Consider the following 15182-nt stretch of genomic DNA (forward strand, 5'->3'; position numbering starts at 1 on the left):
ACAATCTACAACAATCATCTTGCCACTTACTTGTACTGCTGTCCGATTCAACCCGTTCCTCCCGTGTCGGAAACGAGCTTCCCATCCTTGTCTTTCAGTCGGACGCGTCCATTCGAATACCGACTTTCCTGGCTCCCGTCCGGATACAGAAACTTGATCGTACCGTCCGGATAGATGCGTCGCTTATGCACCTTCGTGTGGATCTCCACCTGCCCGTTCGGAAGGTTGATCACCTTGTCATCGTTCTTCTTGATGATCACCGTCGACCCATCGGGATACTTCCACTCTTCAGCAATGTCCACACTATTCGGATTTGTCGTGCGGATCGACCCGTTCGGAAAATGCACCTCAGTTGAGCCGTCCTTGAAGCGATGTTCCGTTTGACCACTGTAAAACGTTTTCTAGATTACTATCGGAAACAACCTCCCCAGCCAGAAGAATATACTTACTCAGGAAATTCCAGTATCTCCAATCCGTCCAGATAGGTCGTGTGCCAGGTATTTGTTTCGTAATAATAGTACTTGGTCGTTCCTTCGCTCATGTTTGTCTCCTTGATGTCCTTGTTGAAGTACAACATCCGTATCACGAGCCCATCCGGTGAAATCTTTTTCAAATTTCCGTTAGGGTACCATATGTCTCTACTTCCATCCTCGTTGACCGTTTCCCGCTTGAGACTGTTGATGAGTTCGGCAGTTTTTGGACTCTTGTCTGTCCCTAGTTGATTTTGATCGTTGGTCTCAGCTTGGAACAGACCCTTCTTCGCCTTACCCTGGAAATACGACGACCGCGATCGTTCTGCTTTTCCAGAACTGGTATCCTCACTCGAACTCGACGAATTCTCCAATACCGCAGGTTCAGAGTCCGTCTCACTTTCACTACTGGAAAGCTTCGACCTTCTACTCTCCGTTCTTCCTCGCGGATGGCTTATCACATTAACTTTGGCCACTTTTCCAGCTATATTTTTCTCCAAAACCTCAATAGGCTTAATTTTGGCAAAGCAGGTATTTTTCCGCGGCTTTTCCGGCGATGAGTTCCTTCGGGATTCACTAGATGGTTCCGCTGATGGAGCAGCCAGCTTGGCCAAATTCTTGTTGATTTCCAACAGCATACGATTGTTGTTTTGTCGCTTGAGACGCGCATTCTCAGTTTCTAGTTTCTTATTATCTTTTTTGATAACTTCCAGTTCCAGCTGGGTTTCCCTGAGATCTTTCTCCAGATTTTTGATTTGAGATCTAAATCGTGCCAACGAAGAAGCATGCTTAGTTTCCTTGGCTTTCGATTCTTTCTGCATGTCGGCTATCTGTTCCTTCAGTCTTAGGATCTCCTCCTTCTCTTTCTTCGTCGGCTTCAAAGCTTCTTTCAGCGCCTTCTGCCTCTCATCGTCGATCTTTATCCGCTCGTCGTGAAAGTAAACCTCCATCTTGATACGCTCATCATTCAGTTTCTCCATCATTTCCTCGCGATCTTGCTCTAGCTTGATCTTCTCCAGCTCGTGTTCCTGCTTCATTCGCATCAATTCGGAATTTTCCTTACGGAAGCTCTCAATTTCAGTCTCCAATTCGGTCAACCGTTGCTTAAGCAGCTCACTCTTCTCCAGAATATCTTCCCTGATTCGTTTCTGCTCTTGGTCACCTTTTTCGGTTACCGTTGGTTCGTCCTCCGCGTCTGCTGACCTACGATCTTTCGGTTTATCCTTTGGTGTAGACATCCGACTGAAGTTCACCGTTTCGAGTTGCGATTCCACGTCCGTGTCGATCTCATGTGACCTGTCCGGGTCGTCCGCAAAGTGAACATGTATTTTACCTTCATCATCGTCTGATTCACTATCCGAGGAACCACTCGAACTACTCGAGCCACTCGAGTAATCATCATCTTTGAGAAAGTGCCGTTTGGGATCCGGAACAGGGTGGATTTGCAAGCATGAAGAGACCTCTTCCGGTTCGACTAAAGGTTCCTCCGGGTTTTTCGGCGCAGCGAATGTTGGGACGATCGTGGAATCAGAAAGCCCTAAGATTCCGGATACGTCTACACTGTTTTCTGCCAGCAGTTTCAGCAGGGTACTGGCATCGGAGGCGAGGCTGGTATTGCCGGACGCTAACCGTTGCTCGAGCAGTTCAAACAGATTCAGGTCTTTCAGCTCCTTCAGCTGGCGGAGAAGTGATGGGTCGTTTTGCAGCTGTTGCTTCCATGGGAGATTCGGTAGGACTTGCGGGTGGGTGGGAGCTGGTAGAAAAATATAATATTCTTGGATTTTGAAGTTTTTGGAAAACGTTATATTTTGTTATAAAACCTTAAATTATGGGTGGGATTTTTGATAGATATTTTAGGCGAAGGAAGCTTATTGAAAAACCTAATTTTTTTTTCCAGATAGGACAAATCATCAAAACTAGGGTAGAAGACTTGCGGAACTGGAACTTCTCACCCTATATCAGCAGGCTTTTAGGAAGCTGTTCAAGCTTTAAGGAAGCCCAAATTTGTTCCTAATACCCGGTACAGACTATGGCTAATATCATGTAATATAGAATGTCTTCCAATGAGCTCTCATACATCTAGTTTTCACTGGAAATCATATGTATGAATGAGCACTCATATATAGGATTTCAAGTGAAAACTAGATGTACGAGGGCTCATTGCAAGAAATCCTTTATTACATGATATAAGCCATAGTCTCCAACCCAAAGATGGTGTTAGTTTGCGAAAGCGAGCCTTGAGTCACGAGAAACGGATTTCCGAAGTTTTGTTCTTCTTCTTTTTCTTATTTCCTTTATTTAACATCGGTCTCTGTTCCGCAATCTAGTGCCAATCACCGACGGACATCGAATGTGCAGGCAGGCATCTTCCACACCTGCATAGGATATCGCACCCATTCACAACACACATGGGCCGGGACCAACGGCTTCAATTCCCTTCCGAAGGAAGACGTGCACTGAGGCAAATAGACCTAAGAATTTCATAAGGCTCGACTTATGAACAACATATATGAATTTCATAAGCGTGACTTATGAATGATTTTCGGGTAACATGAGGTAGCTCTTATACGCCTATAACCATTTCATTTTCCCAAGCGTTGACAGACGAGTGGTCAACACACGGGCCCCCTAACCTCAACGTCTATTTTCCGGTTACAGTCTGCTCCGATTTATTATTTTTTTTTGTCAACATTATTTTTCATAAGCCAAATCAATGAAATTCACACTCATTTCTTATGGCTAAAATTCATAAGTGTTTCTTATGGAATTCTTACGTTCTTTTGCTTGCGTGTGACCAAAGATTGTTATGCCTCATCGAAGTTTTATTCGCAATAGCTGATTTGCTCTTTTCTGTTGTTGGTCGTGATTTGCTCGATTGATATCGCTATTTGACAACTCCCGATGATTCCCGAGATTCTATCCGCCAGACACGAAAACACGTGAAATTTATGGTCGGTTCTATCGTTCTTCGTTTTCCCCGTTCAGTAGACTTGTAAAGTTGTACCGGTTTGTTAGTGCAAAGTGCAGTTCGTTACTATAATTGACGAGTGCACGAATGAATTTGAGTTCACTCACTCGACAAAAAGTGACACAACAGCGGGGCCCTGTTTACTAAAAATGAACACATGAATAATACTCACGTAACATTTGAAACGGGTCTATCAACTTATGTACACAAAACTTGTTAAGCCTTTTTCGCGCGAACCGAATACGCTCACGTAGACTACCAACACCATCGGGCAAAGGAAATTCTCCCCTTCCCCATAGTGCTCTTGGTTTGCGTGGGCGTACTTCGGTTCTCGTGAAAAGGACCTAGCAAATTATTTACAAAAGTTGATAGGCCCTTTTCAAATGTTACGCGAGTATTATTCATGTGTTCATTTTTAGTAAACAGGGCCCCGCTGTTGTGTCACTTTTTGTCGAGTGAGTGAACTCAAATCCATCCGTGCACTCGTCAATCGTCTGTTCCGGTGCGAGAGCCCCCAATTCTAATCGTACACCACATCCGCATCCAATGAGGTACAGAGAGAGGTGGCGCAGATCGTGAAATAGGGTTGTATTAGTAAACCAAAAAATCAACGTAAACGCAAGTAGTGACGTCACTACTTGCGTGTACTTGCGTGTATCGTACAGTGGTTGTGTGAGTGATTGCTTCACCTCGGTAATCCAGCTCATTGATCCGCATCTACCTTGCACCCATCTGTCAGTGCAGAAGCGATTAGCACATGTTTTTTCCTTGCAAAAACATAACATGTAAAGCGAACCCCACACGCATCAATATATTGACGCGAAGGGGAATTATTGACAATAATATTGATGATGTGAATTCAGAAATATTGTCAATCTCGATATATTGACGTCAATATAGTATGTATTGACAATACGATTATTGTCAATAAAAGCAATCGTGTAGGGTTCGCTTAAAACCATCGAACTGTAAACAACAAAAAAACAGAGAAAATTAAAAAGTTGAATTAGCAAAGTGACATCGTCGGTTTTTTTCCTTGTCTCCGTGTTCCGTCGGAATTCGGTTTTGTACATTTGGTCCTTCGTCGTCGGATAACGTCGCGAATCGTGATGGATAAGTTGATCGGTCGTAGAAATGCTCAGTTGGTGCAAATGAAGGGGGAGTCAGCTGCAGCCGAAACAATCCACGAGCGAAATGCATCGCATGGGGAAGTGGAAGATCGGCTCGAGCAGCTTAAGGAGCTCGCAATAAAATTCCGGCAGACGCAAAGCGAGATAGAGGAGAATCAAACGGACCCGGAAGCAATTACCTCGGTGCATAACTTTCGGGAGGAATTCAACACGTACTATTATCGAGCGAAGGATGCCCTTGAGCGGTACATTTCCCAGGGCAACAACGAAAGCGACGAGGAAGGTTCCGTCACCAGTTCAAATCGGGGCTCCACTGCAAGCTACCGATCGGTGGCTGGTTCTAGCAGAGATCTTCGGGAAGCGATGCAAATGCTGTTGGAAACTCAGCGAGCATTGATGGTGAACCAATCGATGGCAAGCAGCAGTAGAAATTTCGCGTATAATGGTCGTGGTGTGGATCCAGCTGGAGGAGAACAGGTGTCGAATCATGCACCCCTCCTAAATGTGCGACTTCCTCCGATCAGTGTACCAACTTTCGATGGTGAGCGAAAGAATTGGAGAGCCTTCAAGGATATTTTTGAGCAGATAATCCACGTACGCAACGATCTGCGCGATTCGTTGAAAATGCAGTACTTGGTGTTGTATCTGGCGGGTGATGCCAAACGTCTGGTAAGTTCATTCCCAATATCGGACGCTAATTACAAGGAAGCGTGGGCGGCTCTTTCAAGCTTCTACGACAAGAAAAAATATACGGTTTTTGCTCTTGTTCGTGAATTCGTTGACCAGCCTGTGGTCAACACCGCCACTACCGCAAGCCTCCGCAAACTGGTCACAACTTCGGATGAGGTTGTTCGACAACTAAATGCTCTGGGAGAGGAGTACAATCAGCGAGATCCGTGGCTGATCCACCTGTTGTTGGAGAAGCTGGATAAGGATACCAGATCCTTGTGGGCTCAGAAGATAATCGACGTTGAGAATCCGTCCTTCGAGGAGTTCCTGAAATTTTTGGACAACCGGTGCGACGCGCTGGAAACCTGTATGGCCTTTTCGAAGTATGCAGCGGATCCTGTGAAGAAGATGTCTCAGCCGGAGAAAAGGATGCAGTCGTTGTATACGAACTCAGTGATACAAAAGTGCGCGAAATGCTCCAGTGAGCATCCGATTTATCTGTGTGAAGATTTTAAGAAGATGGACCTACAGTGCAAACGTGAACTAGTACAACAGGCGAAGTTGTGCTATAACTGTCTACGTCCTTTGCATTCAGTGAGAGTGTGTACCTCGAAATCGGTGTGTCGCAATGCGGACTGTTAACAACGGCACCATACGCTATTGTGCCCAAAGGGAGATGGATCAGATCAGCATGAAGAATGTTCTACCGAGCCGAAGCAGTCTGTACAAGGAGCGCAAGATTCAGATCCTGTAGTCAACTCACTGGTGGCTCAGGTTCCACCAGAACTAATAAGGAAGCGAAGTCTCTGGACTAGGGCAACAGCATGCAGGGACAACTCGTGGAGTCGTAAAGCTTATCATGGCAAATCGGTTCAACGAAACGGTAATTCTACGAACTAGTGCGTTCGTAATGGGTAAGCTGACGTCAACGTTGCCTGCTCAACGCGTCGAGGTGAACACGAAGCTGTTGGAGAAGGAGATTCAGGAAACGCTAGCGGATCCGGCATTCAACCAGCCGGGGCCAATCGATATAATTTTGGGTTCGGATGTCTTTCTTGCTATTCTCCAATCGGGGCAAGTCAAGGACAAATGCGGTACTTCTGTGGCCCAGAACACGATATTTGGGTGGATCGTATCTGGTAATCAAACTATCTATACGACAGATGTACCTAACAATTTCTCCATCATCAATCTACATGCCGAGGTGGACATCAACCGCACATTGCGACAGTTTTGGGAGCAGGAGGAGGTTCCAAAGCCACAACAGCTTACTCCTTCGGAACAGGCGGCGGCTGAGTTCTTCCAGTCCACACTCTCTCGGGACGATTCGGGACGCTTCATCGTGCGACTTCCTTTCGACGATTCGAAGCCTGCGTTGGGAGAGCAGGCTTCCAAAAAGTACAGCCTCCTCGCGACAGTTGGTTTATACCTGAATTGACTGTTGCTTTGTGTGCTTTACTACCGCTTGCTACCGTACGTTCAGATCTGAATTCGAAGTGTATTGGTAACAGCGCACACACGAACGAATGAAAGCTGTATTAGAACAGTCGCATCTATACCCGCTTTGCTAAAATCATCGTGCTTGGAACGTAGTGAACCGAATGGGCTGTATTTATGCATTTCTTTATGACCAGGTTCTCAATGTTTCTGTCGTCATAACAGCCTTCACAAACCGACGACATCCCTCAGCTTACCCAAGTGGCTGTCACGAAAAGGCTGTCACGAGACATTATATACAATTGATATACGGCAGTGGAGTATGGAAGAAACCCAGAAGAATGATCCCGAACAGATATGTCGGCCCGATGTCGGATCAATGTAAGGTCAATTTATGGTCAACATCGGCCAAATGTCGGGTCGATGTCGGGTAAATTCTGTGTTTATGTCGGGTCAATGTCGGGCCAACATCGGGTTGGGGTTTGGTAGAAGTCAGGTTGGTGTCGGGTAGGCTTATATTTTTCGCCGGAGACCGTGCGTTTAAAAAAAAAATATCGGATGAAAATTTTGCAATGGGCAGCACGAACGTGATAGCAACCGAACGAGCTCCGGCGCCACACTGGTAGTGTAGTAGCAGTCTTACGACACACAAACAAAATTTCAAAGACAGCAGCAACGAATCGGCAGTTTGACGGACTGCTTGTTGTATGTACGAGGAAAGTTACGAATGACCATCCGAGGCTGTCATAGCCGAACGAACAAAATACATGACTAAGAACAAGCTGTCGTGAACAGCACAAGACGGCAACGTTGCATGTCGTATAACAGCCTCACTGTGGGCTGTCGCTTATAGCTCAATCTCAAGGCTGTCGTAGGGAAAAGAAAGCGACAGCCGTTGGAATACTGTCATGAGGCGGTACTTTTGGTATGCCTGTGGGAGAGTCACTCACGGCAGCCATCAAACGGTTGAGATCGATGGAGAAACTTTTCGACCGGAATCCAGAATTCCACAAGCAGTATTCGGATTTTATCGAAGAATACCTCGCTCTAGGCCATATGGAGGAGGTACCGGAAAACGAAGTAAGCGTGAAAGCTAGTGAAAGTTTCTACCTCCCTCACCATGCAGTGATGAAAGCAGAGAGCACGACGACGAAACTTCGGGTAGTTTTTGATGCCTCCAGTGCGTCCGAATCTGGTGTGTCTCTCAACGATCGGCTCTTAGCCGGACCAAACGTGAACCAGGAACTCTTCTCTGTTCATTTGCGTTTTCGGTCAAATGAGGTGGCGTTCGCAGCAGATGCGGAAAAGATGTTCCGTCAAGTATGGATGCATCCACTAGACAGAGATTACTTGCGGATTGTATGGCGTAAGAACTCAAGTGAGCCAATCAAACATTATCGTCTCTGTACTGTCACATACGGCACGAAGTCTGCACCATACCTAGCAATTGAAGCCATGAGACAAGCTGCGAAGGATTACAGCTTGATGTATCCAGGCGCAGCGGAGAGGATTGTTTTGGATATGTACGTCGACGATTTCCTATCAGGTGCGAAGAACATGGATGAAGCAAGGGAGCTAAAGAACCAAGTTATCGAGATCATGAAATCGGCGGGATTCAACCTACGTAAATGGACATCCAATCGTTCAGAACTTCTACGAGATGGGGAAGATGCAGAGCAAGCACCAATAGACGTTAAACTGGCGGAGCATCCAGACGCTGTCAAGGCACTAGGGATACAGTGGCTGCCTAAGGAAGACGTCTTTTCCTTCAAGGTTAGTCTCTCACCAGATAGCGTGAATAGTAAACGTCAGTTACTCTCGGACTCTTCACGGCTTTTCGATCCATTTGGATGGCTGTCTCCAGTGATTGTGAAGGTCAAGATTATGTTTCAACAACTGTGGTTGAGTGATATTTCCTGGGATGATCCACTTCCTCCTGCTATCGAGACAATGTGGATAGATATTAAGGAAAACCTTCACCTCGTCGAACAGATTCGCATTCCACGATTCATCGCGAGCTTCAACGGCAAGGTAGAGTTACATGGGTTTTCGGATGCTTCCGAGATGGCGTACGGTGCTGTGGTGTACAGCAGAGCAAGAGACGAAGAAGGAAACATTTTGGTGAACCTCGTGGCTGCAAAGACAAGAGTGGCGCCGATTAAACAAGTTTCGCTGCCCCGATTGGAGCTTTGCGCAGCAGCCTTACTGGCAGAACTTATGCAGCGAATTACTCAAGCACTCTCCCATCTGGAAGTGGAGCATCGGGCGTGGACAGACAATACTATAGTTCTTCAGTGGTTGTCTGCTCATCCTCGCAAGTGGAAAACGTACATAGCCAACCGTACTTCTGCGATCCTGGATTTCTTACCTCGTGATCGCTGGAACCACGTGAGCGGTCAAGACAACCCAGCGGATTGTGCATCTCGTGGTTTAACTCCAGGTGAACTTGTATCGTTTGATTTGTGGTTTAACGGACCGCAGTGGTTATGCAAGGATGAAGAATTTTGGAATGCTGAACCCTACGATCCAGTCGACGATGAAAACCTTTTGGAAGTGCGGAAACTCAAGGTACTGCATACCAATCCGAAAGCTACTCGAGACAACTACGACGTCGACGTCGATTGATTGAACGGCGATCAAGCTTCAATTTGGTTGTTCGAGCACTTGCGTATGTAAATAGATTTGTGCAAGCTACCAAGGGAATGGAATGTGAACCTACGCTGACACCCGGCGAACTGTATGCGGCAAGGGCGCAGATAGCTAGAACTGCACAATTCGATGTGTACAAGCAGGAAATGGAATTACTCGCAAAGGAAAAGGAGTTGCCGGCCAAGAACAGATTGTCAGCACTACACCCTTTCCTGGACAATACTGGAACGATGCGCGTGGGAGGCCGTCTTCAGAATTCTCCCTACTCATTCGATGTGAAACATCCGATCATTCTCCCACGTGACCATCGAGTAACGGAACTTCTTCTGAGAGAACTTCATCTGCAAAATCTCCATGCGGGGCCCACTCTGCTTACAGCTACAGTAAATCAGCAGTACTGGGTGATCGGACTACAGGCAGCAGTACGACGAACAGTTCAAAACTGTATTCGATGCTTAAGAATGAAGGGACACACGGCCAATCAGTTCATGGGCAGCTTGCCTGTGCCTCGTGTAATGGCAACCCGCGCATTTACCCACGTTGGCGTTGACTACGCCGGCCCATTCAAGATTCATGCGCTGTGCGTTAGAGGAGTCAAAGTCACAAAAGGTTATTTGGCGGTTTTTGTGTGCATGTCGACTAAGGCTGTACACTTGGAGGTTGCCAGTGATCTCTCAAGCAATGTGTTCATCGCCGCGCGATGCAACCGCGTACTAAATGGCGAGTTACGGAAACGAATGTTAAAGAGGATCAACTGGTGTTGGTGAAAAATGAGAACGCTCCGCCGGCTCAATGGGAGTTGGCACGCATCGTTAAGCTTCATCCAGATGCAGCTGGAATCGTCCGGACTGTTACCTTGCGGCGTGGTCAAGCTGAGTCTGTATCTTGACATCGGATTGAGGCACGTGGCCTCCAGGCGGGGGAGGATGTTCCGGTGCGAGAGCCCCCAATTCTAATCATACACCACATCCGCATCTACCTTGCACCCATCTGTCAGTGCAGAAGCGACTGCAGAATCCAACTCCTCCTTGCGTATTAGAGCATCTCCACCGATTTATCTAAATTAGTTTTAGAAACTGAGTCAGCATGACTTCCGGCTGTGACTAATGTGCTGAAGAATCCGTCTCCTGTATGGCGTTTTGCGACAGGATGATTCACCTGAAGTGTGGCAGCACAAAGTTGAACAAGGCTTTTCTGAACATCCCTAATAAAAATTGTATGGTTAATTTGCTTAACGACGTGTTCTGGGTATCATCCAAACCATTTGTGGAATAGTTCAATGATTTGGGTTATCGTTCGTTTATGGTTATTTTTTATTAGGGATTGTCCGCACTAGCCCGAACTTGTTTTGGATGTGCAACGAGTGTGCCAAGTTGATGAAATGTGCTCGGCTCAAAACTGCTGTTTCGTCGTTTGGTAGTGTGATTAATTCTATCACCGGAAGACAAGAAATCGCACACGCTTAGCTTAGGAAGGAAATAGCTAAGCAAGGACAGCAGATCGCTCAGCTGTCGAAACGAATTGCATTGACAACTCCAACACACTTGGGTTCCGGCGATCTTATGCGTCAACCACTATTAAAACGGCGCCGCAATGTAGGCTCTTACCTTACCAATCAGGCTAAGGCCTTGTTGTCCTCTACTGTCCGAAGAAGTCGTCTCCACTCTACTCGATCCATGGCCACACATCGCCAGCCTCGTAGTCTACTTGGTCGATCCATCTTGCCCGCTGCGCGCCTCTTCTTCTTGTTCCTGTTAGGTCGCTTTCTAGAACCATTTTTACTGGGTCGTCGTGCGGCATTCTTACGACGTGCCCAGCCCACCGTAGTCGCCCAATTTTTGCAATGTGTGTGGTTCTCCCAGCAGCTGGTGCAATTCGTGGTTCATTCGCCTCCTCTACGTTCCATCATCCATCTGCACTCCACCGTAGATGGTACGCAACACCTTCCGTTCGAAAACACGAAGGGCACGTTGGTCCTCCACGAGCATAGTCCAGGTCTCGTGGCCGTAGAGGACCACCGGTCTAATCAGCGTCTTGTAGACAGCACGATTCCCAGCCATAATGCGTCTTTGAATTTCTCTGTTGGTATCATTTTCGGCGGTCACCAGTGAGCCCAAATACACGAACTCATCTGCCACCTCGATTTCGTCACCGTCAATTCGAACTCGGGATGGGAAGCTAACATTGTCTTCCCTAGAACCTATTCCTTTAATGTATTTTGTCTTTGATGCGTTGATGGCAAGTCCAATCCGCCTAGCTTCAGCCTTCACTCTGATGTACGTTTCCGCCTCAAAGTTCCATGCCATGATGTCAATGTCATCGGCGAAGCCAAGAAGATGGATGGACTTCTGACTCGATCCATCGTCGCCTTGACCAATCGCGTCAGTTTATCCGGAAATCCGTACTCGTGCATAATCTACCATAGCTGATCTAGATCGATTGTGTCGTATGCGGATTTGAAATCAATGAACAAATGATGTGTGGGCACGTTTTATTCGCGGCATTTGTGCAGAACCTGCCGAATCGCGAAAATTTGGTCCGTGGTAGCACGGGCACCCATGAATCCCGCCTGGTAGGCAATGTAGGCTCACTCATCTGTAAACCACTTGTTGGTGGTACTAAAGCAGTAACGGATGGCCGAAAGGAATTTTGTTTCGTGAATTTGAAGACGGTGGATGCCGTCTACCATCATGATCATGATCATGACCTTCCGAGTTCTCAACTCCCATCTCCGGACTACACCCAGTATGCTGCTGCCGATCGTATTATATGAGACCTCGAATTGCTCGATCCAGTCGCGCCAGCTGTTTCCCGTTCTGGTTCTGTGGTCTGGTTCGGTGGTCGGATCTCCCTACCATCGTCTTCAGGCAAGTATGCATACATTAGTTACAATAATTTGCCTGATCAGCTTCCGTGTTCCAGTAGTGCAACGCCTCAAACATTTGCCGGCTGTTTCCAGTGGAGGGGCACTTCTGATACTGCTCATTTACAACATCCGCTTTACTGTTCGAACAATCCTAATTCATCTCCGGGACGCACAATAGACCACTGTTTGGAAGCTCCTGGTTCCTACAGCCCAGTCGTGCCAAATTCTGCCAGCGCTTAGAATAGTTGTTCTGGAACTGTGACTGGATATGGATCAGGAGTCTTCCACCTTGCTTCTACAGGCAAGTACAATCAATATATTGACTATTCACTGCCTGATGTCGATCAAATTTTCAGTAATTAGTCATTGTGATAATGCCTCTGTAACTCCTAATCCTGGGAACTCAGAACGCGCCGTAGAAAGCTCCATGGAAGCCCCGCAATCCCACCGTCTCAGTCATGCCTTCAACAGCCTTCGATCGTCATGCTGTTGGATGTGAAGAGGGGGTCTTCCAACCCACTCACTATGGCGAGTATTCAATTAGACTCGATGATGGTCAGTTGTTGCCTGATGTATCTGTGATTTCCAGGGAGAACACAGTCGTTCGATTCTTTGCCGTAAGCAGGACGTCTTGATCTTATACCAAAATGCCAGTGGAATGAATTCTGATGTTGAAGCTGTATCGGATCGTTGCTACGATGTAATTGTCCCGTGCGAAACTTGGTTCGATTTTCGAACGCTTTCCAGTCACATCTTCGGTCCTGACTACGAGGTCTTTTGTAGCAATCGGAATCCTAAAAACAGCCGTAAATATACTGGTGGAGGTGTCCGTGTAGCTGTCCGTGGCGGGTTGGAGGCAAAGGACATCGAGAACGGCCATCGACACTATTTCTAAGCGCTCTGTACCTTCCGCCTGATCGAGTCATAAACTTATCGATACTCACTGTCGGTCAGTTTTCACAGTTATCGAAAGTGCCACTCCAGTTGATGAGATATTCATTTTGCGTGACTTCAATCTGCCTGGCGTTTCGTGGAGTTCATCTCATAGCAGATTCATGTATCCAGATCTACATTTCACGCAGGAGCTTAGTCTTCTCGACAACTACAGCGCAGCAACGCTTTATCAAATTAACCATGTAGCTAACGAAAACAATCGTAATTTGGACCTCTGCTTCGTGAGCACTCAGGACATGACTATTATATTATTAGGACGATTATCATGCTACGGTTTCTTGAGGTTGATATTAGAATATTGCAGCATAGTCTGGTTTTCGTTTTCAATCACACACCAAGAAAGAATAGGGTCCGTTCAAAAGCAGTTTCTACTGTATGCACTCCGCAAGTTAGGTTGGATTATATTTCCTCTGCCATCTTACACAGCTCGATGTATGCTCATAAGTATCCAAACATCAAAAGAGTGTCGTGAATTTGCTATGATTTACTTCGTACCTAAACGATATCGTAAATAATTAAATTTATATACACCATCTAGGCATCTACGAAATAGTAGCATATTTGCTACAAACCGCTATCGTACGAATTATGCCAAATTTGAACCCTTGAACCAAATGATGGACACATACAATAACCCTTTGGTTATAATGATGGACACATACAATGGACCCTTCGAAAATAAATTAAAATGTTCAAAAATTCTTTTCTTCTTGACCGACCGATTTTCAAGTACATTGTCAAATTTATCTAAATTGATTCCTTGTATGTGAGAAATAATTTTCCTACAATAGCTGGGTTATTTGAAAATTTTCCATCTGTCAAATTTAAATGAAAGTTCACCAAATGGAACTCACCCTAAACTAGCAATTTGTTAGTGTATCGAACATATTGTTGGAAAAATATTCAGGTTTATTTGTGAAAAACTATCAACGTCGCCACAATCCAAGGTAATTAAAAATATTTACCAAATAAGATAAAATTATCCAACTTCACACTTACCGCTTTGCTGCTGTTCCGCTACAGCTTGTCTAAGCTTCAATGCTTCCAAACTGGGCAGTAAACTTTCTTCACTGTCTGTCACCGCATCCTCTTGTACCTCCTCCGGGCATCCCGTCCGGTGGGGGTTCAGAAATACCGGTTCCACAATCAACTTCTTATCTTGAACTTTGTTAATATCCAGAGCCACTTTCAGCGGAGGAGACTCTTCACGCTTGGTTGGCTTTCGACTCGGCTTCGGTTCTTCCGACCTTCGCCGGTCGTCTGTCCTGTCCACCTTTTCCGGTTCTTCGGATTGCTTCTGTTTCTTCGCACTTTGCGCTCTAGATTTTGCGAGATTAGCATACTTATACTTGGGAAGATTGTCAAGCTTAAAAACATTGGGATCAACTTTAAACCTAGCTTTCAACCCTTCGCCCCGCTTGAGGAAGGGTTTCGTCGGGACTTTCTTTCCCTCCGCCGCTTCTTCCCACGGCGACGATCGTTTTCTGTACATCTTTCGCTCTTCGTCCTCGTCGTCACTGTCCTTCAATTCGATAACTTTTTTCCTCTGTTCCGCGACCAACTGTCTTTGCATATTTGTCTCCTCGTACTCTGGATCGTCACTATCGGATTCCTCGTGAAACACTATCGGGGCCGTTCCGGAACTACTGTGATCCAGCCCCAGAATGGCGTACATTTTCTGCTGCTCCTGGCTGAGCAATTCCCGCTGGGCGATTTGTTTCTGCATCAGAACGCGCTGCTGCTCCTCCTGCCATTGTTTCAACTGTTCCAACCGGGCAAGAATACTTCGCGGAGAATCGGACTCGGACATGGCACATTAATGAATGGATTTTTATTCACGGAAAAACGAGCAAAAACAACATTTTTTTCTATTATTTGCGCAGCAAACGCACAAAACCGTTGTTTATTTACTTGACTGACAGGTTGTGGTTGCCGGTTGACGCGGAGCGCGCCTTGCGAAGACTTTTTGAAATCGTGTTCGGCACAGTCGGCGTCGGTACAATTCAGAGCCCGTTAAAAGCAAGAGAGAGGCAAGCATT

General features: G+C 46.3%; 1 protein-coding gene across 1 annotated transcript; it reads right to left on the minus strand.

Moving 5' to 3' along the window:
• Positions 1 to 15036, minus strand: Sas-4 (spindle assembly abnormal 4). The gene is made up of 3 exons (XM_065239439.1): positions 14143 to 15036; positions 450 to 2223; positions 1 to 387 (listed from the first exon to the last, which is right to left on the minus strand). Exons 1-3 carry the CDS (start codon positions 14951 to 14953, stop codon positions 48 to 50), a joined length of 2925 nt encoding a protein of 974 aa, XP_065095511.1. The 5' UTR covers positions 14954 to 15036; the 3' UTR covers positions 1 to 47.
• Between the last annotated feature and the right edge of the window lie 146 nt (positions 15037 to 15182).

Source organism: Ochlerotatus camptorhynchus, unplaced genomic scaffold (genome assembly GCF_037179485.1).
Source record: "Ochlerotatus camptorhynchus isolate MF236.1 unplaced genomic scaffold, CSIRO-AGI_Acam_v1.1 ptg000055l, whole genome shotgun sequence".
NCBI classification, from domain to species: Eukaryota; Metazoa; Arthropoda; class Insecta; order Diptera; family Culicidae; genus Ochlerotatus; species Ochlerotatus camptorhynchus.

Bases quoted from the DNA above. Each gene is read 5' to 3' on its own strand.
- Sas-4 (XM_065239439.1), bottom strand. From the start codon at position 14,953: ATGTCCGAGTCCGATTCTCCGCGAAGTATTCTTGCCCGGTTGGAACAG. The intron at 2,224-14,142 runs GTAAGTGTGAAG...TTTTTCTACCAG, and splicing joins AGCGGAACAGCAGCAAAGCG to CTCCCACCCACCCGCAAGTC. The intron at 388-449 runs GTAAGTATATTC...AACGTTTTACAG, and splicing joins GAGATACTGGAATTTCCTGA to TGGTCAAACGGAACATCGCT.